This window comes from Periplaneta americana, chromosome 10 (assembly GCF_040183065.1).
Source record: "Periplaneta americana isolate PAMFEO1 chromosome 10, P.americana_PAMFEO1_priV1, whole genome shotgun sequence".
Lineage (NCBI taxonomy): Eukaryota > Metazoa > Arthropoda > Insecta > Blattodea > Blattidae > Periplaneta > Periplaneta americana.
Genome location: NC_091126.1, coordinates 60,739,991 through 60,767,721, shown reverse-complemented (window position 1 = coordinate 60,767,721; position 27,731 = coordinate 60,739,991). Strand labels below are relative to the sequence as shown.

Below are 27,731 nucleotides of genomic sequence, written 5' to 3'. Positions count from 1 at the left end.
TTCGCACCTATGTGTAAAAATGAACGAGACCCCGTCCAACCGCATGATGTAAGTAGCACTGTCCTCATTTAGGAGAGGCATAAGCCATTCGGACAATATGTCAAGAAATGTATATCCATTTACCGTTCTTTCGTCAAAAAATGTGGCCATTGATCTTTATTTCTGAAACACACGGAACGCATTTAATTTGGGAGAGTACTGTTCAGTTTCAACCAGACTCGTGTGGATTTTTCAAGTCCTAAATTGGAAAACGATGGATGTTCACCTATGCAGAAATATGAAAAACAAGCTAATCCTTCAAAATCAGTTTACATAGAAATCCATCGTTTTCACTCAACAGAGTTCCTCGATGCTAATGCAGAAAAACTGTCTTTCACGACGGTTGATGGGTTTTAGGGCCAGTGAAACATGCCAAACTGTTGTTTGGTAGATTCCCAGTTCCCTTGATGTTGTAACAAATTTTTCGGGATCCACGCGTACTCTTCTCGTACGCATTCCACTGTTCCCTCTGAAATTGAGGGCTGGTCGCTGGTTTTATCCTTCCACAGACAACGTGATTAGCGGAAATAATTATACAATCATCCTGTAAAATTTTTTGAAGATGCCTCCTTATAATACTTTGTACCAAAGTGCTGATGGACGATAGTAATGAACTTTGTTTCTTGAAATTCAAGTACCGGTACGCAAAATGCATTTTCACTATCTGTACACACCACCATTTTGCGAAAACTACCTCGTGGTGAACGTAGACGCAACTACATTTTATGAACGATAAGCACAACAGATCTTGGACTATCTTTGATTAGACTGCAGCAGAAAAGATAGTTCATTGAATAACACAGCAGGAGAAGTAAAACTTACGAAACTCCGAAAATCATTTAGGGATTATTCACTTGGTAGCCCTATTCTTACTATCGTAATCAAACAGTCGGATTGATCTGGTGGTGTAAAAGTGATGCGTTGCTCGGAGATTATTATTTTAATAACATACTTTATTAACGTACTTGCTTCATTTACTTATTACAACTAATCAAATGGTACTGATTTTATGAGACGATCGAGATGTTCACCCACTGATCCTAAACCTGCATCAATAATGTTGAAATGATTTCGAGAATTTTCGCAAAGTTGTTTTGATACATTGTAGAAATCGTTTGACACTCTCCTTTAAGTCCTCCGTATTGCATGATTATTTGCGTAAAATTTTGTTAAATCTTAGACAAATAAAAGTTGCATGATTTGTGTCCGGTGATCTAGAAGGCCACAAACCCTTGTCATTTATTTTATCGTCGAACAATTCGCTTAATACATCGGTTATATAGGGACATCATTTTATTTTTACTAACATTTTTAATATTAACCTGGCTATACTTTTAGAGAACCGGAAACACCGTTCGCTACCCCTTTCCACGGCTGGAGTTCGATGACACTGACGTTAAGCACAAACAAATCACTTTACTAGGTATAGGAAAGAAGTAAAGTACTTTATCCATTTACGTAAACTAGGAAATATCGCGATTTTGAGTTCGATAATTTTCATTAGGTTTTTGTTTAATCAAAATGCAGTACTAGATTTAACAATAAGTGTTTTTACTTACGAACTGAGTTATCCATGAGAACGTATTAATTATGCAGTGTATATTATACAGTCTATAGCATATTAGCGTACAATTTAGAGAATGAAGTTAAATTGAAATATAATCATAATATGGATATTTAAACACATATTTGAAAATAGTGGCCGTTCATTTCGATACAGGCTTCAGTTCTTTTGTGCATATTATCGCACTATAGACTAATGCATCTAATTCCAATTGCAAGTTTCGTCTTTCGTACTAGTAACTCATGTTGAAATAATTCTGTACCTACTCCATAAAAGAGTACCTTACGTACTGTAAATTCAATCTTCACTTCTGCCCGACCCGCACAGATAAAATTACTCAGACATGCTATCTACTGTCCGTCCAAGTGGTTATGCCGCAGGATCATAGAAAGGGGGGAAATCACGTGACAGTTAATTACTTAACGAGGCCCTTTTATTTAAGTTGTTTTAAACAGTTGTATAATATTACGTAGACGTCGAAATCCTAACAGAAATTAATGTTTTCAGAAAAGGGCTAAGACAGCCCAGCCACTAGATTTTACAGAGGGGCGAGCAGAAGCAGGTGGGGGAAATCGGGATGCGACGTATCCAAACGGACGACAGTACCTGTGCGAAAATATGATTCAATATTGAAAGCTCTTTCGTCACTGGAAAATGCGAACATATTTCTGAAACGTACTATACTCACTAACTCAGTGCTGTTTACTATATGCGGCCTTGATTCTGTCATGACAGTAGAAGGGGTTGAAGTGAAGTACATTCAAAAACTCAGATACAATAAAAATTGAAGTAAAAATAAAATGATGTCCCTGTAGATGTTTCATTGTATCTGTGCTGGTCAGTGACCGTTAAATTCCAAGTGCCTTACCTTAGTCGTGGGCGACAGTACATTAAAAAGCATTACAGTCTTTTGCTATCTCTTTTTCCCTTCACCGCAAACTGTGACATTGAATAGAGGCAGAGATAAAATAAAAGATCTGTATCAACTGTCATGACTCGAGGCGGCTGACCGTGACTACGTCGGGAACACATTTATACAAGTTTCGACTGTTTCCGATCAAGTTAACCGGCGAAAACTCGATAATAGTCATCCTTGTCTATCTTCACCTATCGACTCGCTGACGGGAAATGACTTCGTTAAATAAATATTCCCAAAATACTTTTTTTATTGCCATTAACTTTTAATCTGCTACTTTGCCATCATCCCACTAAACAAATTTTGAATAATTTATATATGAAGGAGGGACTTGAATCCTAACTTAAAAACAGTTAAAGAAAAAGAATGGGTCTGCTATTCTTGCTACAGGACGAAATAAAACTTCCTTTGTATGACACAGGATATAAGAAATCTATGTGTACAATCTCCTCAAAATTATTCCTTACTTCTGCACAAAAGTAATGGTCTCATCTAAAAAAAAACTGAATTTGAACCTCTTTGACGATAGTACTGTTGATGGCTGCTATTGATTAATAGTAGATTCTTATAAAGAGAATTAATTTAACGTACTACTAACCTCAATTTTTGTAATTACAAACATTTTATCGTAATTTAATTCCCAGAAACTAAATTAACTCATTTAAAATGGATTCATTATAAAGTGTGAAATTTTCAATCAAGACCAAAGCACGGTCTAACACAGAAGGTCCAGGAAATATATAGGTTCACCGCACACTTAGTGTCGTGATATTTTTTTTTCACGCTGCCCTACCCAATGAAATATCTTAACGTTTTATTTATAAAATACAGAAAATGCAGTCGATTTCCAGCCAGGGGTACGCGTATTAGACATGCTTACATGGCCGGCGTACACTGCGTAGTTATCGATCCGTAAACTTCCGCGAATTCTTACTTTCATAACTGTGATTAATAATAGCATGGATATAATTATATTTTTCTTTCATAATTAGTAGTAACCTGTGTTATAGGAATTGTTCAAAGTGATATCTACGTGCATTCACACATTGCCTACCTTTTAATCGATTTATTATTTACAAACAATAGTTCTACAGATATTCCTGTATTGCTTGCAGTTTCTCTTCTTATATTGTCTCTAAATTAGTCTATAATGAGGGAGTTATCCATGTAGCCTATATTATTTTTCTATTAATTTCTGTATTTTAAATTTCTTCAAAAGATAACGGGAATTTTTTTTAATGCAGACAAACATATCGAAGTACAAACCTGTAAAATAGACTGGTGCGCATTGTGAAATTAAAAAACAGTTGTGTACTTAAGGCCCATTCACAATGAAAATTAAACATAACCGTAACATAAACACAGAAGTTTGCGCCCAGGCTACCAAATGGGATCATTCACAATGATTCACATAAGCATTGACATAAACATTACCGTAAGACGTTAACATGAAAGTTTGCAAACTCCGAACTTTCATGCTTATGCTTACGTGATTGGCAAACAGAACACAATCGTGGAGCGCTGAAGTATACGACAGAATATGAGAAAATGGCGTCGTTGTTATGTTTCCATGGTTACCAAGTATGTTTGCTGTTATGTTTATGTTCCCATCGTGAATGATGGTATGACTTCTTGATTTTACTGTAACGTTAAGTTAACGCTTACTTTATGTTTAATTTTCATTGTGAATGAGCCTTTACTATTATTACTCAACATTTGTATGAGTAAAATTATGCGAGAGTTTATGGATTCATAATGATGCAGTTTTGACCTGCAATTCAAGAATATCTGATGCGCGAGTTCCCGGCCGGAATGGTGTTGATGACTAGCATGGTAAAACGGGAGAAAACTGAGAAAAATCACAACAGCAACCTTCTCTCCCACAAGTTTTTCAATGTAAAATACAAGGCCTGACCGTATCTCGAACTAGTACCACCTACGTGACTTACTGATAGTCTAGATCACTCATCACCGCACGGACTTGTCAAAGGACCTGTAACATACACGTGAAATACAGAATTCCTCAAAGTGGCGGAAGGCCGGAAATTAGCTTTCGAAGGGAAGGGATTATAGTTGCAGAGAAATAACATTATTTCAAGGCCATTTCTAAGATGTACTGTTGTCAGTAGGCGTATTAGATTTCCTTGGGAGGACGGAAGCACTGAAATGATCTTGCGGAGGGAAAGGATTACAGAACCAGTTTAAGGTGATTTCAAGGTCACCCATAACATGTAGTGTTGTCAGAGAAGGTATATGTATTTACATTGAAACGTGAAATTCATAATTCCTTGGAGGAGCGTCAGAACGGAAATTAATTTTGAAAGGGGAAGGAATTATTGTAGCAGAGTAATAATATGCGTTCCAGGGTATTGCTAAGATATATTACTGTCAAAGGCAGCGTTCAAATTCGTAAGGAAAATATAACTATTCTCTGAGAGGTAAACAGCTCATAGAAAAGTTGCTAAAAATGCATTGTCGTGAGGCAGGAAATTCAAATTCGTGCTTAATATTTAAATGAATCGATTATGTGACAAACCACACAAGTCCATTCTTATTAAAAAAAAGTTTGTTTTTTCTGATATTAATACATGTAGGAGAAAATAGAAGTATCCATCTTACATGTTGACGTCATGACAGTATTTCCCTCAATAGAATGAAATCAAAAGATTTTATGAAGACTATTACACTTTTACTACGTCATACCACTTTTGACCAAAAAAACGGTACGAAAGGACGTATTTCAACCAATCATGGCTGCTTATCGCACAATTTTATCGCGTCCCTAGCATTTGTTTCATTTTATCGCGTCCCTAGCATTTGTTTCTTTGTTTGCCAACATTTCAAACTGCGCTGGTCTGGACGTCAAAAAAAAAATTACAAACCACTCCAGTCGATGCACAGCATTTTCAAATATGACTCGCATTGGCATTCAAGAACAAGAATTAATAAAAATCACTGGTCATACCTATGGATCTTCTGAAATCCTATTTACAAATAAATGAAGAGCACCATTCGGAAATCCTGAATAAGTTGAGGAATATAACATGTAGGCCTACAACAACGAGTTCCACTTCTATTACGCACACGTCCAATATAACATCGATTGAACCACCAACCACATTCAAATTTGAAAATTGTTCATTCAATAATTATTCCTTTTAAAATTGTTCATGTTTATTTTTTATGTCATCGTCGTTAATTAAAACTTTTCTAACACTTGTGTATATTATTTAGGTTATGTTATAGCTTCTGCTATATGATATTATGGATAGTCACGTATCAGAGATTGTTTAATATTAAGATTTATTGAAAATCATCTGTCAAGTGACGTTGATTACTGGGATTCGGATAATTGAAGTGGAATGCAACTGTTTTAATAAAAATGAAACTGAATCAACAAAGCCTTCTTGACTAGTAACACTGACATCGTGATATAGATCGAGAAGGCATCACTAGTAATCATAACTCACTACTGCCATCTAGCATGCATCTAGCGTAATATTTGTAATGTTGAGATGGTACAATAATACATTTGAAGACAGTTGTATTTTCGTAAGTCAATTAATATTTATTTTATTGTAGTATTTCGTTACTTCTAATCTTTATATACTTTCTTCTAATCGTGTAATGGTCAATCAAATCCCACTCGAGTTTTGATTTACTCTAGATAAATCAAAGCCTCTAGTGAGATTACTGTTGATTAATTTTCCTGGTCTAGTCGTAACAAGAGATAACGCAAATCAGGAGGTGTAGTAAAATATCAGTATTTTCACTTTTAGAGTAACTTTTCCTTTTCATTTTGTAATATAAAGGACAAAATACATTATGTACTAAATATGTATTTAAATAGTTTTGGTTCTCATTAGCTTACATACAAAATAAATAAATTATTATAATTTTACTTCAAATATTTCATGTATTTGAGAAATCGATAATGTGTTAAATTGGAAAAATCATATTAAAGAAATTACCCTCAAACTAAATTCAGCTTGTTTGGTATTAGATCTATGCAAAAGATAGTAAATATCAATACCTTAAAAACAATATACTTTGCATACTTCCACTCGGTAATGAGTTTTGGAATAAAATTCTGGGGAAATTCCACAGATAGTAACAATATATTTCTATTACAAAAAAGAGTTATTAGAATAAAAGTAGGTGCCAAATCTAGGGAATCGTGTAGGACTATTTTCAAAAAACTACAAATAATGCCCATGGCTTGTCAGTATATATTTTCATTAATAATCTTCCTCGTATGTAATCGTGAAAACTTTGTAACTAATTCAACAGATCATAGCATAAATACACGTCAAAAAATGACTTTCATACTCCATCGGCAAGTCTATCGTGCTATCAAAAAGGAGTGCGTTATATGGCAGTAAAAATTTTTAATAGCATCCCTATCGATATAAAAAATGAAACTCAAAACATAAAATTATTTAGGGCCAAATTAAGGAAGTACCTAATTTCTCACGCCTTCTATTCTGTAGGTGAATTCATGACATTGAATAACACTTCATGAAAGTGATACTAAAACTTTGTGTTGTACTAGTAGACTATATTGTAAATCTCGTCTGTATATATTTCATCTAGACTGTGACTATAAATTAAGATTTTATAATAGTATTAAATTTTTTGACTTGTTCCATATTCTAGCTGTAGGCAATGTATGAATACCATGGAATTTTAATAAATACAATACAATACAATACAATACAATACAATGCAATACAAGACAACACTTCCACGAAATTTAGGGCACCTTGACGTTCTCGAAGAAATTGAGGAATTCGAATGGTGAACCATGAAAGTGCCACAAAAAAAAGCTTTTTAGTACGACTGAATGTATGTTCCAAGCTGAACAAAATGGTAAACAGTGAATGTGTCTAAGTTTATAATTTCAGTTTATATAGACGTCGGTAAGCTGCGCTGCTTGTGTATGTACCACGTTGAACACAATAAAGAACCGTCAATGTGCCGCTGCCATTTCCGACGATACCCGTGTTTTGTTTAGCTCTGAAACAACGTGACTGAACGCTCTGTGTCTGTGTCAGGAATAAGGGTATAGAAAGACATAAGTGAAGAAAAGAAGAAGGACTTGATAGCGATGATCCCATTTTTTGCCTGAAGTTAAACACAGAAAGTTTTATTTGGAAATGTGTGGACACCAAATGGAGTTTGGAAATGTACAGCCAGCGATGAGGACTAATAAAGAGATTTCTTTCCGTCATAGAGAGTTAAACTATAGAGCTGGTGTAAACATGTTATTCATAGAGTGTATTAAGTGTAATGTGAATAATGAGTGTTTAATATGTCAATAATATTGTGGGTTTTGTGAAGTTAGAAGTGAAGGACCTGCTCCAGTATCACAGACAGAGAGATGAACTACAGTCCTGGTGTAAACATGTCATTCATAAAATGTATTAAGTGTAATATGAGTAATGAAAGTGTTTAATATGCCACTAATATTGTGGATTTTGTACAGTTAAAAGTAAAGGACCTGATCCAGTATCAGTGCGGTAAGAAACCATGTACAGTAAGTGCCTTTACTCTGCTAATAACGTTTTTCTGTAATATTGAACAATTTTGTTTCTGACACTTTCATGGTTTAACATTTGAAGTCCTCAATTAATTAAAGATTGTTTTGAAATATTTAGAAATTCTGCAATTCAATTGAAAAAATCACCCTAAAGTATAAGGACATGCACACATAATAGTACATTATGCAACGAGCCTATAATGGTAGTAATTAAGACGCGAGTATGTTTATGAAACCAGCGCAAGCGAGTTTCATAATTTTCATACGACTTTTTATGCTCGACCATATTTCTAACTTGAAATTATTCATAAGTATTCATGTTATTCTTATCTGACTGGGGAGCGGAACTGACCTTGTGCAATATCTCGTAAACTGTGAGATGTGCGCAGACGCGAAAGTATTGATTTTTTCCGGGAAACAAATGTCATTGATCTTGATATAATTTAGAGAGTAAAATAAACATTAATCTTGATATAATCTTGAAATTGATTTAGACATTGAAAAACGAGATGACAAATTGAATTCATTTTAATATTATTTACAATTAACGCTAATTATTATAGTAACAGAACATAACCTTCTGCGACAGTATTGGATTTCCATCCTCCGTGACGTTTCGCTAGTTGTCTTTCGATTGCATATCCAAGAATAATCGATACTTGCGCTTTCATTTTGCTACAATGGTGTTTTCTGGTTGGTGGAACACCTGAACTTTAATGAATAGGTGTACTTTAATGAGGTCCATTAAAGGGCTGCTACCAGATGTATAATTACTACATTTCGGCATGGTCGAGCATAAAATATTTAAAAGCTGCATAGAGATTTTTGCAGTTTTCTCAAAACTTATAATCAAGGGCGTGTGTGGTTTCTCAAATAACAGGTTCACATATCTCTTCAAAGAAGTATTGTGGAGAATTTCCTTCTGAAAAGAAAGGAATGTAGGAATAAAACAAGCGTTTGATGTTAATTTGATTTGCATATTTAAAGTTTTGTTCGAGAAAACCTTTTGGAATCACAAAAGAAACAAGCTGAAGAGATGGAAACTCTATTAAAACATGTTTATTCTTGTGATAAACATCAATAACGTTATCAAAATTAAGTTATTGATTTTTCTCTCAGTTCACTTAACTATCATTTCAAATATTAATTTTGTGTTACTTTATATGCTATGCACTACTTAAGTTACTTGAGAAGGTACTGAGCCAAGTTTACTAGCGGTTATGAATTTTGACAGCATCTGTAATTAAAAAAAAGAATTAAATTCTCACTGATACAATTAAACTACGAGATAAATTTTGTGCCCTATTTTGTAAGTTCCTCGTTTCGGGAGACAAGTAGTCGAAACATTCTCTTAACTTGACAAGTATGGGTTAAACGCCAAGTTTCTGACAGACTGTCTTAGAAACAAACAAGCTGCTAGGCAACTAGACGGATGTTGCTGTAACCTCTAGCGTAGGACGCGCAAAGTCCATTGTACTGCCTGATTCTCAAAATTAAAGTGACAGAATTAACTTTCGAGAGAATTTCAATGTAAACTTGAGTTTTACGAATTATTTTCCATATATCTCTATACCCAGGGTATTACCGATATGCAGAATTAAAGGAAACCCAATTATTTTCCTCTTTCTGGCGTATATTCTCCAAGTGAAAATGCCCAAACTACTTTGTTCGTGCCTATGACCATACTTCGCCATGTAACAATTTTAGTTAAGTTCTAGGGAGGACAATAAAAATCTTGAGATATTTAATCAAGAACGTTTAAGAATTACAAAGTTTATAGCAGTTAGAAATAATTTACTTAAGGACATTGGTTTCTCAGAGGGCTGAAAATGTAGAATAATTTTAACCTTTGGTATGTTAACACTACTAAAGTTAATTAAATGAAACTTTACCACTAGATAAGAAAATTTAATAATCATTTAATGCATTGAGTAAGCAACAATCTTTTTCAAAGGCTCATTTATTAAAAGAAAATATTTTTCAGGAGCTGAAATTGATTTATTTTTTTTGTTTTCACACTTCTTCTCAAAAATTAGTTATGCATGTCCTCGAAAATTAAGACACCACTTGTGATTGCGTGACGTCGAATCGATTGTCCCTCATAGTGAGTGTTCCCAGCGGTTTGACCGAAGACTGGTGGTTAGCAATGATGGCGGTTTCTAGACGATTATAATAATCCGTGGCGCTACAGCTCGTGAAGGGCCTAGACCGACCAGCCGGCTACTGGCCTCACGCCCACATGCCGAAGCAGAGGTGGACGATCATCCAACCACAATGGAGGTATCGTGTGGTTAGGACGATGATCCCCCCAGCCGTTATAGCTGGCATTCGCAACCGGATTTCGCTACCTATCCTAGATCCCCAAGTGCATCACGATGCTGGGTGGACACCGGTCCCATACACTAGCCGAAATTTCATTAGAAAATTTCTTCCCCCATGAGGACACGACCTTCTAGACGATTAATAGACCTATATAAGAATTACTGGAGAACACCATTTTTGATATCAGTGTTGCGTTACAGTTTGTATAAAAACTGTGTAAGAAATTTACATAAATTCCCACTAGTATGCAAAGTGTTTAGACATTGTTACAATTTTTTATAATACCGACACACTTATTGAAGTTGATCGAGACAGCATCTTCCTTTATTTGAATCTTCTGATCAAGAATCTTCCTCATCCAAATGTCATTACTGTCTTTTGCATCTTCAATAAAAATAGTTATGTAGTATTGTTCGCTACATTTTTATTATAATAATGTTCTTGAATACAGAAAAGTATTTTTATTGTAAATGTGGTATTATTGCTGACGACACCGTTTCACAACTACCAAAATGAGTTCGAGGTAAAGACAGCATGGCCATTCTCTGTAAGGATTTTGTCAATATGTAATTAAAGTGTTTACTTTATGCTCTTTTACCAAATCGTAAAGTTTCGTATTTGTCATTTTTTTGCCATAGCGTATATCTACAGGGTCTTTCATAAGTAACGACTATCGAAAAAACAACTATTTTGGATAATTTTTTGAAATGATGTTCATCTTCACGAGAAAGAACACTTTCCGGTGCCATACAGTCGATTTTGAAACAAACACCCCCTCCCCTCGCCGCCAGAGCTATTACTGTTTTAAACCTTTATTAAGCACATAAATGTAAAAACAGTTTCAATTGTTGACAAATTATGGTGTACAATTTTCAAAATGTCTTCCGTTCTGCTGAATGCACAAATGTAAGCGACGTATAAACTCTTCATGGATTCTGGTAAGCATGTCAGGTGTAACCATTTGTATCGTATGTTCAATTCGTTCCACTAATTCAGGAATGGTGCGCGGCTTAGTCGCATAGACACGATTCTTGATGAATCCCCAGAAAAAAATTACAGGTTAGTCAAATCTGGTGATCGCGGAGGCCAACAAATTGGACCTGTGCGACCGATCCACCTGCCTGGAAACATTTCGTCTACAGAATGAACGCTTAATTTGAGCGACACTGTTTCAAAGTTCAAACCAGGCAGCAATTTTTCTCTTCTGCAATAATGTTAAGCGGCTGCGTGGCATTTTATCATTCCAGTCTATTACAACAATGTGTATAGGCATGGCCGTGTGCCATTATCCTTGGCGTATAGAAGGCCGTGCTGCAGGTTATTTTAAGTTCTTGGCGTATAGACGGCCATGCTCTAGATCATTTTAAGTTGGCATCAAATGCACATTACATCTGGCTTCCTCTGGCGGCGGAGGAGGGGGTGTTTGTTTTCAAATCGGCTGTACGATACCGGGAAGGTTTGTTTCTTGTGGGGCTGAACATCATTTCAAAATATTATCCATAATAGTTGATTTTTCGATAGTCGTTATTTATGAAAGACTCTGTAGATATACGTTAGGGCGAAAAAATGACAAAAACGAAACTTTACGATTTCATAAAAGAGCATAAAGTAAACACATTAACTACATATCGACAAAATCCTTACAGAAAGTGGCCATGCTGTCCTTACGTCCCACTCATCTTGGTAGTTGTGGAACGATGTGTCGTCATCAATAATACCACATTTACATGAGATAAATAAATTGCATATCGTTACACGAACGAGTACAGCATCGTTTTCTTTCAACTACAGATTAGTAAAAAGCAAGGTGTGGTAGGGTTGGAGTTTTTCTGGAAACCACTTTTCATCTACCAAAGTTCTACCAACTCATTAACGTCGTCGGAAACTTCATCTTCATCATCATCACCATCACTATCATCATCATCATCATCGTCGTCGTCGTCGTCGTCAATGCTATCACAATGAATTACAAGCGATAAAAAAGGCAAGCACATTACTTTTCTTTACAGGTTTTTATTTAATATATATATATATATATATATATATATATATATATATAATTCAATTACATGAATATGAAATTTGTATTCTCATAGTATCGTTCAGAATTTTGAAAATAATTTCCATTGTGTTATCAATGAAATCATTGTTTTCAGTCTAGTTTCTTGAACTCTAACCTACAGGCTTGTGGAAATTACTATTTTAATGCTCACAAAATTAAGATGATGAATTCGCATTATCCATGTTGCAAATAAAGACAGTTTTCATTTTTGTGATCCAAGAAAGTAATATGTTTAACTACAATCATAAATTTTACAATTTAAATTGCATGTATGCAATCATTCTTACACAAAAACTCACGAGGTCAACACTTTTTTGTCGCTTTAAATTTGTTTCGTTATTTACGAGAATCCATGTTTAAAATTTATATTAATATTAATATGTAGTAATATTTTAATGGGGGCGCGCAGTGTAATCTTTCACTTTTCAGTTACAAATTTGCAACGAAATATCGAGTGTGAAATAAAGAGTGCTAATTCACTTTCATTAGAGACCAGATGCGCACAGATATTTTGCATTAAAAATCATTACACCTTAACCCAAATGAGTAATTTTGAGTAAATTTCTGACACCTTGAATTTTTTGTATAACTGTCGAATATTAAACATTTTGTATCGTACGGTCTCCTGTAAAAATATTCTCTTTCGGAAATGTTTCTTGTCTCGAGAAAAGAAGATAAATTCCCACTGGATCTCGTCTACGGGTTCATGCATATGTAAATCTTTAATAACTGTCAACAAAACATTCTCAAGTAAATAAATTTCGTATCTACGTAGTAAAGGCTCGGCTGTTACTGGGGTCTGCTCTAAAACATCCTCTCTCGAAAGAGAGTCATCATCGATCTCTGAAAAATCCCGATACTTTGAATGTGGACGAACAAACTGAAAGATTTGTGCTTTTATTTTCTCATTAGGTGCGGTATGTAATACTGGATGACATTTATTTCGATAACTTCGCAGAAATATAAATTTCAACGTCCCTAATGCCGAGAAACTTGTTTCGGAAATGCTTTGGGTCTAATTTGTCCAAATTCCCGTCTGTGGACTGCAATTACTGCTGAACTATTGGACGGATTTCGATCGTTTTCAATATCTAAGAGTCAGTTTATTCGAGAATAATGCACATGAAGTATATAGGAAAATTGTAATATATTTTTACTTTAAATAAACCTATAATGGCGCTATACTTCGAGAACCATAATATAATTTTGTTCCTGAGTTTTTCTATCGTGTAGAATAAACTGACAAATTAGACAAACCAGATACTATCTAAGGAAAGGACATTTCCCTAAGACAAATTATTATATCCAAATTACTTCTATTTACCATGCGAATTTTATTAAGGGCACTTGTTAGATTTCGTCAGCTTACTTGAAAAGAGGTTGCATTTTCTCCATAACTATGTATGGTACGCAGAGAAATAAGATTTTCAGCACTCATTAAACAGGTCTCTCTGAGTTGAAACTCAAAGTACCTACGAAAATTAGAGTATCCTTTTTATTGATCTATAATTATGACACTGCAATGAACGTTACTTAACTTTGCAGTTTCTTTGTCTGAAACCATTTTCTCAGAATCTATTTGAAAAAGCTTTATACATATTATACACATTGTATATTAGTAGTTTGACATTGGAGGTGAGAACTTTTTGGCATATAGAGTTTTAAATATCTTTTCAAATATATTAATTTACATGATCATTATTAAGAAGTTAATTAATTAATAAGTAAAAGATTAATTGAGTTATTAAAAACATGCTTCACTTTAATGTCAAAATACTTGCAGTTTCAATAGTCTTTAGGTCGTATTCATTGAGCTGAAGATATTTGTCTATAATTCTAACATAGTACGAGAAAGAAGATTGTCCTCAATCTGAACAAAACCTCTCTAGTCGCCAGAACAGCCCCATCCACGCGTCAGCCTGCGATCGGAGATTGCTATGGAGTGACAATGGAAAGAAGATCGGGCAGAATTATGATGATGCCTTACATATGGAAATTGGAGAATTCTGAGAAAAACCCCAAATGCAAAATTTTCCTCCACAATTAATACTGTAAGTTTTGTAATGAAATATTCTATTCCTGACCTGGACTAGAACCAGGACGTCTGCGTGAGACCAGATGTAAACAGCAAATATATGCGTATAGGACCGACAAATGACTCTATGTGGATTTTCTTCTCCCAGACGTGACAGTTAGGGCTACTATGAATCATGCTCCAGCGACCATTTATCGTAAAAATTGGGAATGTGAGGTTTCAAAAGTGCCAGAAAGTCAATAATCGGATTAGTGACATAGCGTGGTGACTGATAGAAATCTTCCAACGCAATAGATTAGGAGGCCCTTCACGTTTTGCGCATTATGACATTGATGAAATAACATGCAAATAGTCCCGAAACGCTAGAGGATTTTTTCTCGACAAAACGTTGAAAACACAAAATCAACCTTATGAACAAAGTCAGTGTAAAAACATATAAGAACATTAAGGTACTTCACCTCACATTATATCGCCTCAGTTTACCTTATCTTACCTTACATTATAACTCATCTTAACATCTACCTTATCTTCCTCACCTTATCTCACCTTACCATATGACGGTGCGAGAATGAGAGAATTCAAAGTCACACTTCTAACAAAAATTATTTTTTGTGCGATTTAATTTGTTACACATGTGGTGAAGCTACTAGTGAAATATTATGAAACATAATGAACAAATAACAAAAATATACGCTGTAGAAATTATGGTACCGCACCTAACAGCATTGGACTCTAAACTTCCAAATACGCTTTCCTGTGAAAGTTTGTCTGTGTGGCTTAGGATTACAGTATATCATTCTCACACCTTCATATATTATCTCGCATTATATTAACTTATCTCGCAGTAGTTTACCTTACCTTAACCAACCTTACATTATCTTACCCTAAATTACGTCACCTTAACTTACCTTGCCTCAAATTACCATATTTTACGTACATTTATCCTACATTACATTATTATACATTGCCTCACCTTAACTCACATTGCCTTACCTAAACTAAATGTACAATATATATTACCTCATGTTATCTTGTCTTACCCCGTGTTACCTTACCTGACCTCAATTTACCTTACATTGCGTCATCTTACCTTTTCTTAACCCACCTTGCCATATATTCTCTTATCTCTCATTACCTTAACTCACCTTATCTTACATTACCTCACCTTGCCTTACCTTACCCTACACTAAATTACCTCACCTTACCACATCTCATCTTATATTACGACACCTTACTCTACCATAACTAACATCACAACACACCTCACCATATATTACCTCACCTTACCTTAGCTTATCTCGCCTTACTTCACTTTAACTCATCTTACGTTATACCTCACTTTGACTCACCTTACCTTACCTCAAATTATTTTATTGTACATCAACTTACCTCATATTTCCTCACCTTACCTTATATGATGTTACCTTCACTCGTATTACCTTAAATTAACGCACCTTATCTTAACTTGTCATCTTACCATATCGATGGCCCAGAACCAGACTGTTCCAAGTTCATTTTACTATTTCTTTTCAGGAGAGCTATTTTAAACTCCTGACATTCAAAGCTTCATGAAACAATTTGGAATAGCTTCATAGCAACCTTATGGAGAGGAATATTTACAATTTTGTCGATTCATATATGCAGACAAGAACTGGAACACAATGAAACACAGATTTCTTTCTTATAAAAAGTTGGACTTAGAACAGTCTGGTTCTCAGTCATCGATATATTATCTCAATTTACCTTGCCTTAGCTGGCCTTACCTCATCTTACCTTACTTTAACTCATCGTACTTTACTTCACCTTCCATTACCTCATTTTACCACACCTTAAGTTCCCTTACTTTAACTTACTTCACCTTATCTTCCATTATATCAACTTAGATTACCTCACCTAACCTTAAATTATTTTACCTTACTTTAAGTTATCTCACCTGACATTACCTTACTTTACCTCCCATGTTAGATGTTCTGTGTTGATTTCCTGTGACGTGCTATATTCGAATTGTGCAGAAATCCTGTGTGGCCCACCACCAACTCCTTTGTTTGGTATTCCAAGTGACGTTGGTCTACGGACAAAGTTTCCTTTCAATAGCCGAATTACGTACAAATGTCGGCCTGGTTACGTCATTTGGGGAAATGCAACCAGGGTGTGTACCAAGTCGGCTACGTGGTCCGGAAAACCTCCTGAATGTAGACGTGAGTTTCAAATTATCAAAAATTCACTTCTGGTACTGACAAGGTAATATAGATCTGATGAAAACTCATAAATCTTTCAGTCTCTCTTTTCTGAAATCTTTCTGTGAATGTGTTAGTGTGTGTTTGCCTGTATCTATTCTACAGACAACGCTAGATGCAGCCATACCAGTACATCAGTCGTTGCAATATTTAGCATCAGAATATTTCAGGATTTGATTATCGGATACTGTGAGATGGACTCTTTGATATGGGGAAATTTTCACCAGATACTTCCGTTTTCCCTGTATTTCTCATTTTATTATTATCGTAAAGTTTTGCCACATTTTTCAGTCAATATAAACTCTGAAAATTATCATAAAATAAAAAAATTACATTTTCTTTCATCTAAGTAACTGTCCAAAGTGTTTACCAGATGCTTCCTGGTGGAGCGATTATCGATTAGAGGGATTCTAGTGCTTAAAAACCTTAAGTGATATGAAAAGTGAATAAATTTCTTTTTTAATTCATCACAAATTATAACTTAAAAATTACTTTGCTCCGAATTTGATAAAATTTAATGTGTATAGTATTATTATACCTGGATATATTTCCGAAACGTTGGAGGCATAAGTCCAAACGCATGGCGGGAATCCCAATGCTGCTTTCCTAAATACAAAGCCTAAAATGGCATACTACTTTGATGTAGGCTTGTAAAATGTTGAGTGCCTGAGATAAACTGAAAGTCTTTTAAGTCTTTCACTAAACTATAAGCACTTCATTCCTTTCTTGTCCTATTCTAATTCTCTATCCAATTCAGTCTCCATTCTTTTCTGCTTTCATTTATACTTTGTAATATTAAGTTTTTTAACCTTGGTTGACCTGGGAAACAATTTCAATTATGTACATTGTTTTCTTTTCTCAGTCAGTGCAATACAAATAAATGATCACTATTCAGATATGTTTAAATATTATTAAATATAATTTAAAATTATTAAAATAATCAAAGAGTGTGACTTGTGTTTAAATTATTAACCAGACATGTTTATTTATGTATGATTAACAAATTATATAGGTACATTTATATTAACGTAAGTTGATTTAAAATGTATGAACTTACACTAGTAGAAATTCTTAGTTTAGTTCTTTTACACATTATAAAAGTACTCACGGAATTTAAATGTTGGATTCAACATTACAGAGAATTTATAACATTTGTCTTTAATCCAAGCATTCCAAGTTGGATAATATGATTTCTAATCATCCATTAAGGAATAAATTTCGATTCTTTACTGAAAAATAACTTTAAATAAAATATAAAAATATTTGTATATGAAGTTAATGCAGGCTTATAAGTTAACAAGAGAAATTCTAATGAACTCATGTCGAATTCTCCCCTAAAACTGCTCGTAGAGTTAGATCTCTAAGGTGGATAGACAAATATAAAAAAATAGCTGCCCATACTAACTGTGAGGTATGAAAACCTATTTGCAATATTTCATTTAGAAACGACAGCGCATATTTGGTGAGAATAGCTGAGTTTCCATTCTCCGTGAATTTTCTAGACTGTCACGTGACATACTAAAATGGATACAGAACTGGCGAGGAGGGGTGGAAAGCATGGGAAAAGCGTTGGTTCCCCGTCCACAGTCCACCGGCGTTGAATGACGTATCTGTGGCCCGTACACAATCACATAAGACAGACACTGAATACAAATCCCCTCCCCTACAAAGTCAATCGCGGGGATGGAAGGAAGGGGTGAGTTAAGTATTCCGATGAGTGACGTAATGCCACAATTGTCGGCCAGTTCTGCAAGCCTGCACTAGAAGAAGAAGCGAAGCGCTCGAAGCGCTTCACCACCTGAATAGGCTCTATCTAGGCCAGGTATACTAAACTTTTCGGTAATCTTTCATTCAAGATTTAATATTACAAAGTTTCAGTTAGTATTATCAACAATTTTTTGAATTTATCTACCTGCAGTGGAGATCTAACGATGTTCACAATTAAAGGAGAGGTTTCGACACGCTCCCGTTAACAGTTTCCTTATAAGTATCAGTCAAGAAATACAAAAATAAATTGCAACCTTGTCATATTCTCTTAGAACAGAAACAAATACAAAACATCTCATACACACGATAAAAAATTTGTCGGTGAAACGTGTATAATGATTTTGTAGAAAAGGAAACCAATATACGATATTTTAAAGGTATTTTACATTTTTATAATGTTATCTATTTTATTTCTAGAGTTGAAATCGATTTTGAATAAGGAGGTAATGTAGTTCATAATTGCGACACGATAGTAGAAAGACAGCTGCGTAACTTGGTGTCCTTAATTGGTGGTATAATTACGTCCAGTTTTTAAACTGACATATGTGGGTAAGCTCAGTAAATGAATGGACCCTGTAGCATTTACAATTGTTAACGCTATGCTTGTATAGTTTCAGCAAAGGCTATTAAAACAAACCGTCTGTTAAAATATCGTGTACAGAAATACCCCATTACATTACGGTAATAGTAGTACTCAGACAACATTATCTCTGTGACATTATAGTAACATGAGTGCAAATGTGATCTTAACTGCAATTCAAAAATTCAAATCAAATCAAATTGTTATGTACGAAGTATCTTCTTAGTTCCAAAGCGGATATAATAGCCAGGAAGGCATTTTTAAATGACTGAATTTTAACTTTAATCACTCGATTTTTTAAATATTATTTCATAAACTCATCATATATTATATGAAAAATTTTATTCTACAATATTTCAAAAGTTTAAATAGTAACACTATATTATATGCGTTTGTTCGAAAAGTCATCTTTTACAATACTTCAAAATGTCTAAATAGTAACACTATGCATTATATCACTTATTGAAACGGTGTCAAAAAAGATGAAATTGTTTCCTTTGAAGGAAATAGAAGCAAGAAAAGATATTCTATAGCACATACGTATTTATGAAAATATACCTTAATATTACGAAATAAATATATTTAAATCGCATTACTACACATACATATGTATTTGTCTTCTTTCATTGGTTGAGAATACGTGACAATTTACTAGCAAGTTACAAATACTAGAATTTTTGTGGAATACAATCATGAAATTTTATTGGTAATTTGTAGGTGTGGAGTGGTAAAGTACTACTGTAAAAAAGTATTTTGTGGAACAGAAACTGTAGTATTTTACTATTTACTAGAGAATTTACTTGTAATGTACAACACCATACCTTTGTGGAACAGGCCCCAGAACTATCTAGTGTCAACTACTGTAACTACACATGAATGACAGAAACAGCGAACTATTGTAAATAGGCCTATTTATTTTTATTGTAAATTCAATGTTATAACAATGGAAAATTTAATAAATGTACAATTATGGAAGTGACATTAGGTACGTAGAAATATTTGATGCTGATGAAATTGTTTATTTCGAGTTCACTGAAGAATAGCTTATGGTGTTTTCATTGATTTGTATGCAAGCACTAAAATTTACATTGTTTTGTAAATACTTGCGTATTTTACCTTGAGGGAAATAATTACGAATTTAATTATCAGTGACAAGACTAAAGTGACAATATTGCAATAATGAATAGCTCTGATTAGTTGAAACTGATCGGTTTCTTACACTCCATTGGTGAATTGGTACATGAAGGAAATATTCTTTGAAATCAACTTTCATTTTACCAGTATTAGATTGTTATTTATTTTTAAAGGAGTTCCAATTTAAATTGTCTCAACTTGGAAGTCTTAGGGGAAGGTTGCCTATATCGTACCACTTTTCAATCTTTCTTTATTTATTTCTAAATGTGAAGGAATTTTAATTGCATATATTGTTAGACATTGAGACAGTACCATGGGACAGAGAATATTTTTTTTTTCGAAATTTTTTAACAATTATCAATTGTTTTTATAAGTCATTATTTAAAACTCTGCGAGTGGTACGATTTATGCGCCCAGTTTCCTAAATCGTACATGCAAGTTGCTTAAATCGTACCCATTTGTAAAATATTACATATAATTTTTAAAGTAAGAATTACGCTACATAAAAATAACATAACGCATATTATATTGTTGTCATTTATTATGTCATTTTATTAATACAAAAGAGAAACTGAAATGTTTTAAAATACAAAGATTTTTTAATATACAAATCAAACATTTGTTAATAATCCATCTATTAAGACGAAAACACATAGGTCCACTCAAGATTAAATCCTATTTAACACAAATGAAAGATACCTACTTGTCAGATTCTGTTGTTACACATGTCACAGTGTCACAGACAAAATGAGAACGTTCTTGTGCCGTAGAAACTCCTGCACATGTCTCACGAATCCACTGATTGCATACAGAGCAAAGAATCATATCTTCAATGACAGCTTCTTTACAAATAAAACACAACCAGTCCTCTTCTGTTACATCAACATGAATCATATGTGGAGCTTTTCTCGTTCTTTTTAATAACTGCTTTCCTTCTTATTCTTCTTTTTTTAAGTTTCTCTTTTCGGTTGCTTCTGCTGCAATTGATTCTAATAGGGACTTAACACAACAGCTTGCTGAGCATCTTTCTCGTTCTCGTTTGGACTGAAGTCTTTGGTTTAGGAAGAGGACTAATTTCATTCAATGGAATCAAGGATTTTAAGTCTAGGTGATTTAGGACTGATGATTCTACTCGTGGATTGCTGAACACAACAGCTTGCTGAGCACCTTTCTCGTTCTCGTTTGGACTGAAGCCTTTGGTTTAGGAAGAGGACTAATTTCATTCAATGGAATCAAGGATTTTAAGTCTAGGTGATTTAGGACTGATGATTCTACTCGTGGATTGCTGAACACAACAGCTTGCTGAGCACCTTTCTCGTTCTCGTTTGGACTGAAGCCTTTGGTTTAGGAAGAGGACTAATTTCATTCAATGGAATCAAGGATTTTAAGTCTAGGTGATTTAGGACTGATGATTCTACTCGTGGATTGCTGACCAGTGCTGTTACTGGTGATTGGCTGGTCAGTGCTTTTACTGCTGGAAGGCTAGTTAATGCTGGTACTGATGGGTGGCTGATCAACACTGCTGGTACTCGTGGATGGCTGATCTGATCTTCAAACATCAGAATACGATAGACCAATTCCTCTTCTATTTCCCGTGAAAAACTGTATTCCTCCCGTTGAAGGGCCCGTTTGCAGGACGATCCAACTTCTCTTTACCTTGCCTATCAAATGTCGCTTGAAAGTCGGTTTTGGAATTTCGTACTTACGGGAACATTCATTCAACCCCACTGCTCCGGGACGAAATTCATCCAATTCCTGAAGTAAATTACTTCGTTCCCATTTTCCGTATTCTCGTTTGGCCATTATCTAGTCTGAAATTTAAAAATTTTATGCACCAAACGTTAATTTTTCACGTTGCCAAAATCGTACTGGTACGATATGAGCAACATTTTTAAAGGTACGATTTAGGAAACTTACTCTCCAAGCAAACTATTCATATTATAACCTAAACAAAGCTGTTACAATGATTACTTTTACCGTTTAAATAATTAAAACAATCTTATGTGCTAGGTGCAATAGAAGACATCCATTAAACTAACTCAGTGTTTCAATAAGAGCTTACGAAAAAGTAACAAAATCTTATATGAGAATTCAGAACTTACTATTAAGCACGATTTAATACACCTGTCGTCTTGGCGTAAGGTGGGAAACTGAAAAAGTGTCAGTTTATATTTGTATTTCGTGAAAAATTCCCCAGATAGCTCCTACATACAATAATTTCCTCAATATTAATAGTAGTACGATTTTTGCGCCGGTACGATTTAGGCTACCTTCCCCTACTTTCTAAATTCTCGTGCCTTAAAGATATGCCTTACTTTACTGCTAACGAAAATTAGCGCAACATAAGTTTAAATTGAAGAAAAGTTTTATGAGTGGCATTCTTATATTACTTGTTTGTTTTCTAACTATTCTTCTACAAACTTCAGGATTATCTAGTGTTAGGTAAGGAATATGAATCAAATGGGATGATTAAGAATCAACAATCTAGTGTAGGAAGTACAGTAGATACCTAAAAGGGTCAGAAGAGACACAGGTGTTATGTAAACAAGACGTACGACAAGATATAATGTATGAATAATTGATATTATTTGCAGCTATTACATGCGGATACCCACAGCTGTTCCCTAATAGCGAAGTCCAGCTTCTAAACCAGTCGACTCTTTGGAACACCATGGCCATGTACACGTGCAAGGCAGGATACTCCTTTGCTCCAGGTAAGTGAAATGCACACTTTTCAAGAGTTATTACAAGAGTTATACCGCAGTCACGAAGCTTGAGTTGTGAGGATGCTAGGAACAATAGACTGTGCCGGTACTACTTCGCATTGTCTGTAATGAGGCGATATTAGCGATCCTAGTGACTAGCAACTATCTATGGTTGCATATTTACTACGCATTGAGCTTCGTGACTGTATATTCTAGATGTGGTTATACATTGCACAAGTAAGTAATGTGTATGTGTCGAAGGCTTCTTGTACCCCTGCCGGGTTTTCAAAAGTAGCTCGCAATTTATTTTCACATTAGAGGAAATATTATGATAAGGCAAGATATCGATTTTGAGATCTTCACGGAAAAACTCGTTTTCAGCAATTCTAATAGCGAAAAAGTGCCAAGCGATTTATGAAATCTCATGGAAACGAAAAAATGCTTTATTTTCGATATGTAATTTTTATTGGGTTATTTTACGAAGCTGTATCAACATCTAGGTTATTTAGCGCCTGAATGAAATGAAGGTGATAATGCCGGTGAAATGAGTCCGTGGTCCAGCACCGAAAGTTACCCAGCTCATATTGGGTTGAGGGAAAACCTCGGAAAAAACTTCAACGAGGTAACTTGCCCCGACCGGGATACGAATCCGGGCCACCTGGTTTCGCGGCCAGACGCGCTGACCGTTACTCCACAGGTGTGGACTGATATGTAAATATTAAGGTACGGATAAAGTACCTGTATCAGGATAGGCTGTATAGCTGTATAGAATAAGGCCTCGACTTGCTTCAGACTAAGTAAATGCTACCCTCTTCCACTAGCCATACCTCAACCTGCTGGGAAGAGTGCTTTCCACCCCTAGCAAAAACATCAGTGAATGAGTTTTCTTTTTGTTTCATTGTGAAAGTTATCATTTAATGCATTGAAAACGATTAGAGATATCTCAAAACAGATTCCACCATTGTCATCCCATTTGATTGAAACTGACATAGTTTAACCAAGCAGTAAAGCAGAAAAAGTTATTTGCCAGAATTGCATAAAAATAACTTTTCCAAAGCCTCCTTAGTACTGTACCATGTTACAAAATATCTGTAGATGCAGTAACTAATGTTTGTGTCATTATGACAGTTATCTTTAAATAACTTAAAAACGATTAGAGATATCTCGAAACAGGTTGCATCATTGTTTTTGTTCTTTTAAATTCACATGATTTTGAGTACCTACATGACCCCCTTTCCATTTAAAATGTCAAAGTCGCATCCAGAATGGTGACATTTGAGAGCTGAGGGCTAGAATCGAATGTGTCACTGGTAGAACACTTGGTCTTACAAATACTGGCAACACCTACTGGGTGTTCATTTCAAAGTGTGGCATGACGTCACTGTTGTGAGTCAGCGATTTGAAGCGAGTTTCAGCTTTTATGTCAGAGAAGTTGCTTATTAATCAAGGCGTTCAATCTGAACTTGAGAACGTGTACGGTATAACTTGAATGTCGTAGCAACAGATGGCGGTCTGTACTGTCTATGTGCTACATAACCTCTTTCGAACTGTGTTTTGCGCGGCCAAGTCGTACGCAGGGTATTTGTTATCATCGGTTGCGTACGGCAGCATTCCACAATACAAATCGAATGCTCCGTGTCCATGTTATCCGTCGAAGTTAATGTCAACAAATACGTAAGTAATCGTCTTAATCCTCTCCCCATATCTCGACAGTAAGAAAAAAACACTCCTCAGTACATGTTTCCAAAAATTTCACATTCCTGCCACTACCGGCGTTACCGTACATATCGGTAAGTACTCTTCAGAATGAACGCCGTACTTGCTAGGCAACTTCTCTGACACATAGGTTATACACCCCTGCGGAAGTGTAGGAAGATCGAATTCTCTAGGCTAATCGACTAGCCATATGACGGCATACAGCGAGCCATGACACACTTTGAACTGAACACCCATTATAGGTTTAGAAAATCAAGCGTATGGAAGATATTTAAATGGTTCCAGACTTTTTATTCACCTTGTATTATTAATAACTACCAGTAAGAAAATTAAGCTCTTTACATAATTTGTTTTTCAGATGTGCTCACTGATACTCTTTAATATTCACTTCAAACAATTTGTTTGCACGATAGTGGCCTTTCATCGTTACAGCAAATGGCCGCCACTATTGGAAGTTGATTTTACTAAATTCAGAGTTGCCAACCTAGATAAGTATGTTGAAATATTATAAAACTGCTCAAGAGTTGTAATTAAAACTACTCCTGGCATCTACCGACACCTGTGACAAATTTCTTGCTGAGAATCAGTCAGCTGTTCATAGTCTAACTTAAGTAAGTACTGTATACAGTGAAACCTGTTCAAATCGGAACTTGACTAATTCGGAATCCTGTTTATTTCGGAACAATTTATTGGTCCCGGGAGAATTCGTATGTATTATGTATAATTTTTCCTGAATGAAACGGAAACTGTCCAACGCGGAAGGGAAAACTGCCTGCTGCTGTTCAAAAGGAAATAATATTTTGGGCACACTGCTTTGATGTAAACTATATTTTGAAACAGCGTGTAATTTCAAGGAATATACGAAATATGTAGGTCACTAAAATAAAAACAAGTTTTCTTTGCAACATTTTAGAGGGTACTAGAGTGTATTGGCCTTTTGGTCATAAATTTTATTACTCTGTTGACTAGGCAGACAAGTCCCTTCAAAGATTTTCAGTGCTTCACACCCGTATACTGTCGTAGCTAGACAGAGCGCAAGTGTAGTGATTTCCTGGTAAAAAAAAAGTTGTGTAACATTAAGTGATGAAGTAAAAGTTATCCAGTTAAAGGAAAATAAGAAACGAAGTGTATGTGAAACAATGTTGAAGTTCAGTTATGGAAAACTCAGGTGTGACACTTTAAAAAATAAAGATCATAGTGAGTGAGTGGCTTTAGACCAATATTGGTGACACAAAAGGAACCAGAAAGCAACTGTTTATGTGGAAATAAATTAACTTTTGTGGGAGTGGATTTTTCATTACTTTTCAAAGAAAATGTCAATTTCTGGATCTATTCTGCAAAGCAAGTCATTGAACTGGCAAAGAAATTAGATAAACCAAAATTCAATTAGATAAACCAAGGCTTCTAATGGATGGCTCCTAGTCCAGTTAATTAATAATGTGCAGTGATATATAATACAGTATTATAGTATAGGATTAGATATTAAATTGAATGGGATTAGTAAACTTTAGTATTGTTTAATCAATAATGAGTGAGTTACGATATCATTTATACAGAAAATTAGATTTTAATCAAGATGATTCACCAATGAAATAAGCGACAGAAGGCTGATTTAATGTGAGTAGTGTTAAACGGAATATTTTGTACTTCTTGCAGTTTGCGGCATGCCATTTTTTTTTCATGTATACGAATGATAAAATATTCCATTTCAATTTCACACCTGAATAATACGGAAACCTGTCCACAACGGAAAAAAATTAGGAACATGTCACTTCCGTCTTGAACAGGTTTTACTGTATTTATACTTAAAAAATATTATTTTCAAAATCTACTATCGTCCAAAAAATACTGTACAATACACGTTTGTGAAGTGCATTACAAAATCTCGGAAATTGGAAAACTCACTCTTCTCGTTTTTCAAACTTTTCTCCGATTTTGTAAAAGGCTCTTCCCAACCTTGTATCGTAATATATTATTCCCACATAGTACGTAATACAATGATTAGAGGAAAACTATCCATCGAAATGTTATGTCTCACCCCATAAAATACTCCAAAGTAATCTTCTATATAGCTTTAAAATTGCAGCAAATTATGACATAAAATATTTGTACATCTGCAGTTAAAATATTGGCGGGTTTTAATGACTTTTCTATGCGTTCGAAAACAAGTCCCTTTAAAGCACGTCAGGAAAATATCCTTGAATATTTATGGAGGTCATACGTTAATTAACAATGTCTCTATTTCAATTAGTATCACTCTAATTTACTACTGTCGAATATTGAAGAGCGTCAACAAAAAAGGGCCTAGTGTGGTATATACAAGAGTTATGGCGCAGTTTAATTGAAGCAAAATATAAAATAATGCCGAATTATTTAGAGGCTATGGAGCCTATTTCTGGCGAAACATAGTCACAGCGTTCCGAAAGTTCGACCTACTTTCGTTTCTAAGTAGAGAAAGGTATGAAAAAAGAGCTTCGTCTTCTTTCGAATCGTCGCAAGTGCCCAAATGAGGCTAAATCAGTTTACTACAATGGATTTAGCCACCAGTAAGAAAAAACATTGAGTACAATATCTTTCTCACATTTTTGTTCACTTGAAGACCAATATAGAGCTAACGCCCGACACACAATTATTTTTTTCTTCTTGAAGTCCGAACTTCACATACGAAAGGTAAAGGAAAAGAACGAGCTTAGTTCACATAAGCAAATTGTTCAGGAGAGAAATTTGAAGCCTGATTTTAGCATAGTCTTTCCTTGTATGTCAGCTCTGAATTCCGTCGTAGTATTTAGACTATTCACATTATCACAGTGTTTCATGTATAGGATTAAAATACAGGGTGGTTTCCGATTTCTGATAACGAATTTTAATGACGTCATGTGCGTCAAGAATCACACCGACAGCGAGAGGTAAGAGATCAGTAGTGAGTGATTTCATAATCAGAGTGCACGGTGTATTACAGTAGCAATGCCCAAGAAAATCGATTATTTTTGGGAGGGGTACATAAAAACCATTTGGAATGTTTGAAATGGGAAATATTGTTAAAAACATAACGAATATATCTGTATGCAAAGTAATACTTTTTAATAGAATATGACTCAATATTCAAGTTTTAAAA

General features: G+C 34.8%; 1 protein-coding gene across 1 annotated transcript in view; it reads left to right on the top strand.

Moving 5' to 3' along the window:
* LOC138707726 (uncharacterized) overlaps positions 1 to 27,731 on the top strand; it is a 576,458-nt gene that overhangs the window by 524,201 nt on the left and 24,526 nt on the right. Inside the window, exons 6-7 of the mRNA XM_069837592.1 lie at positions 16,490 to 16,675; positions 22,790 to 22,909. Coding sequence (XP_069693693.1) covers positions 16,490 to 16,675; positions 22,790 to 22,909 — 306 coding nt within the window. The remainder of the gene's footprint in view (positions 1 to 16,489; positions 16,676 to 22,789; positions 22,910 to 27,731) is intronic.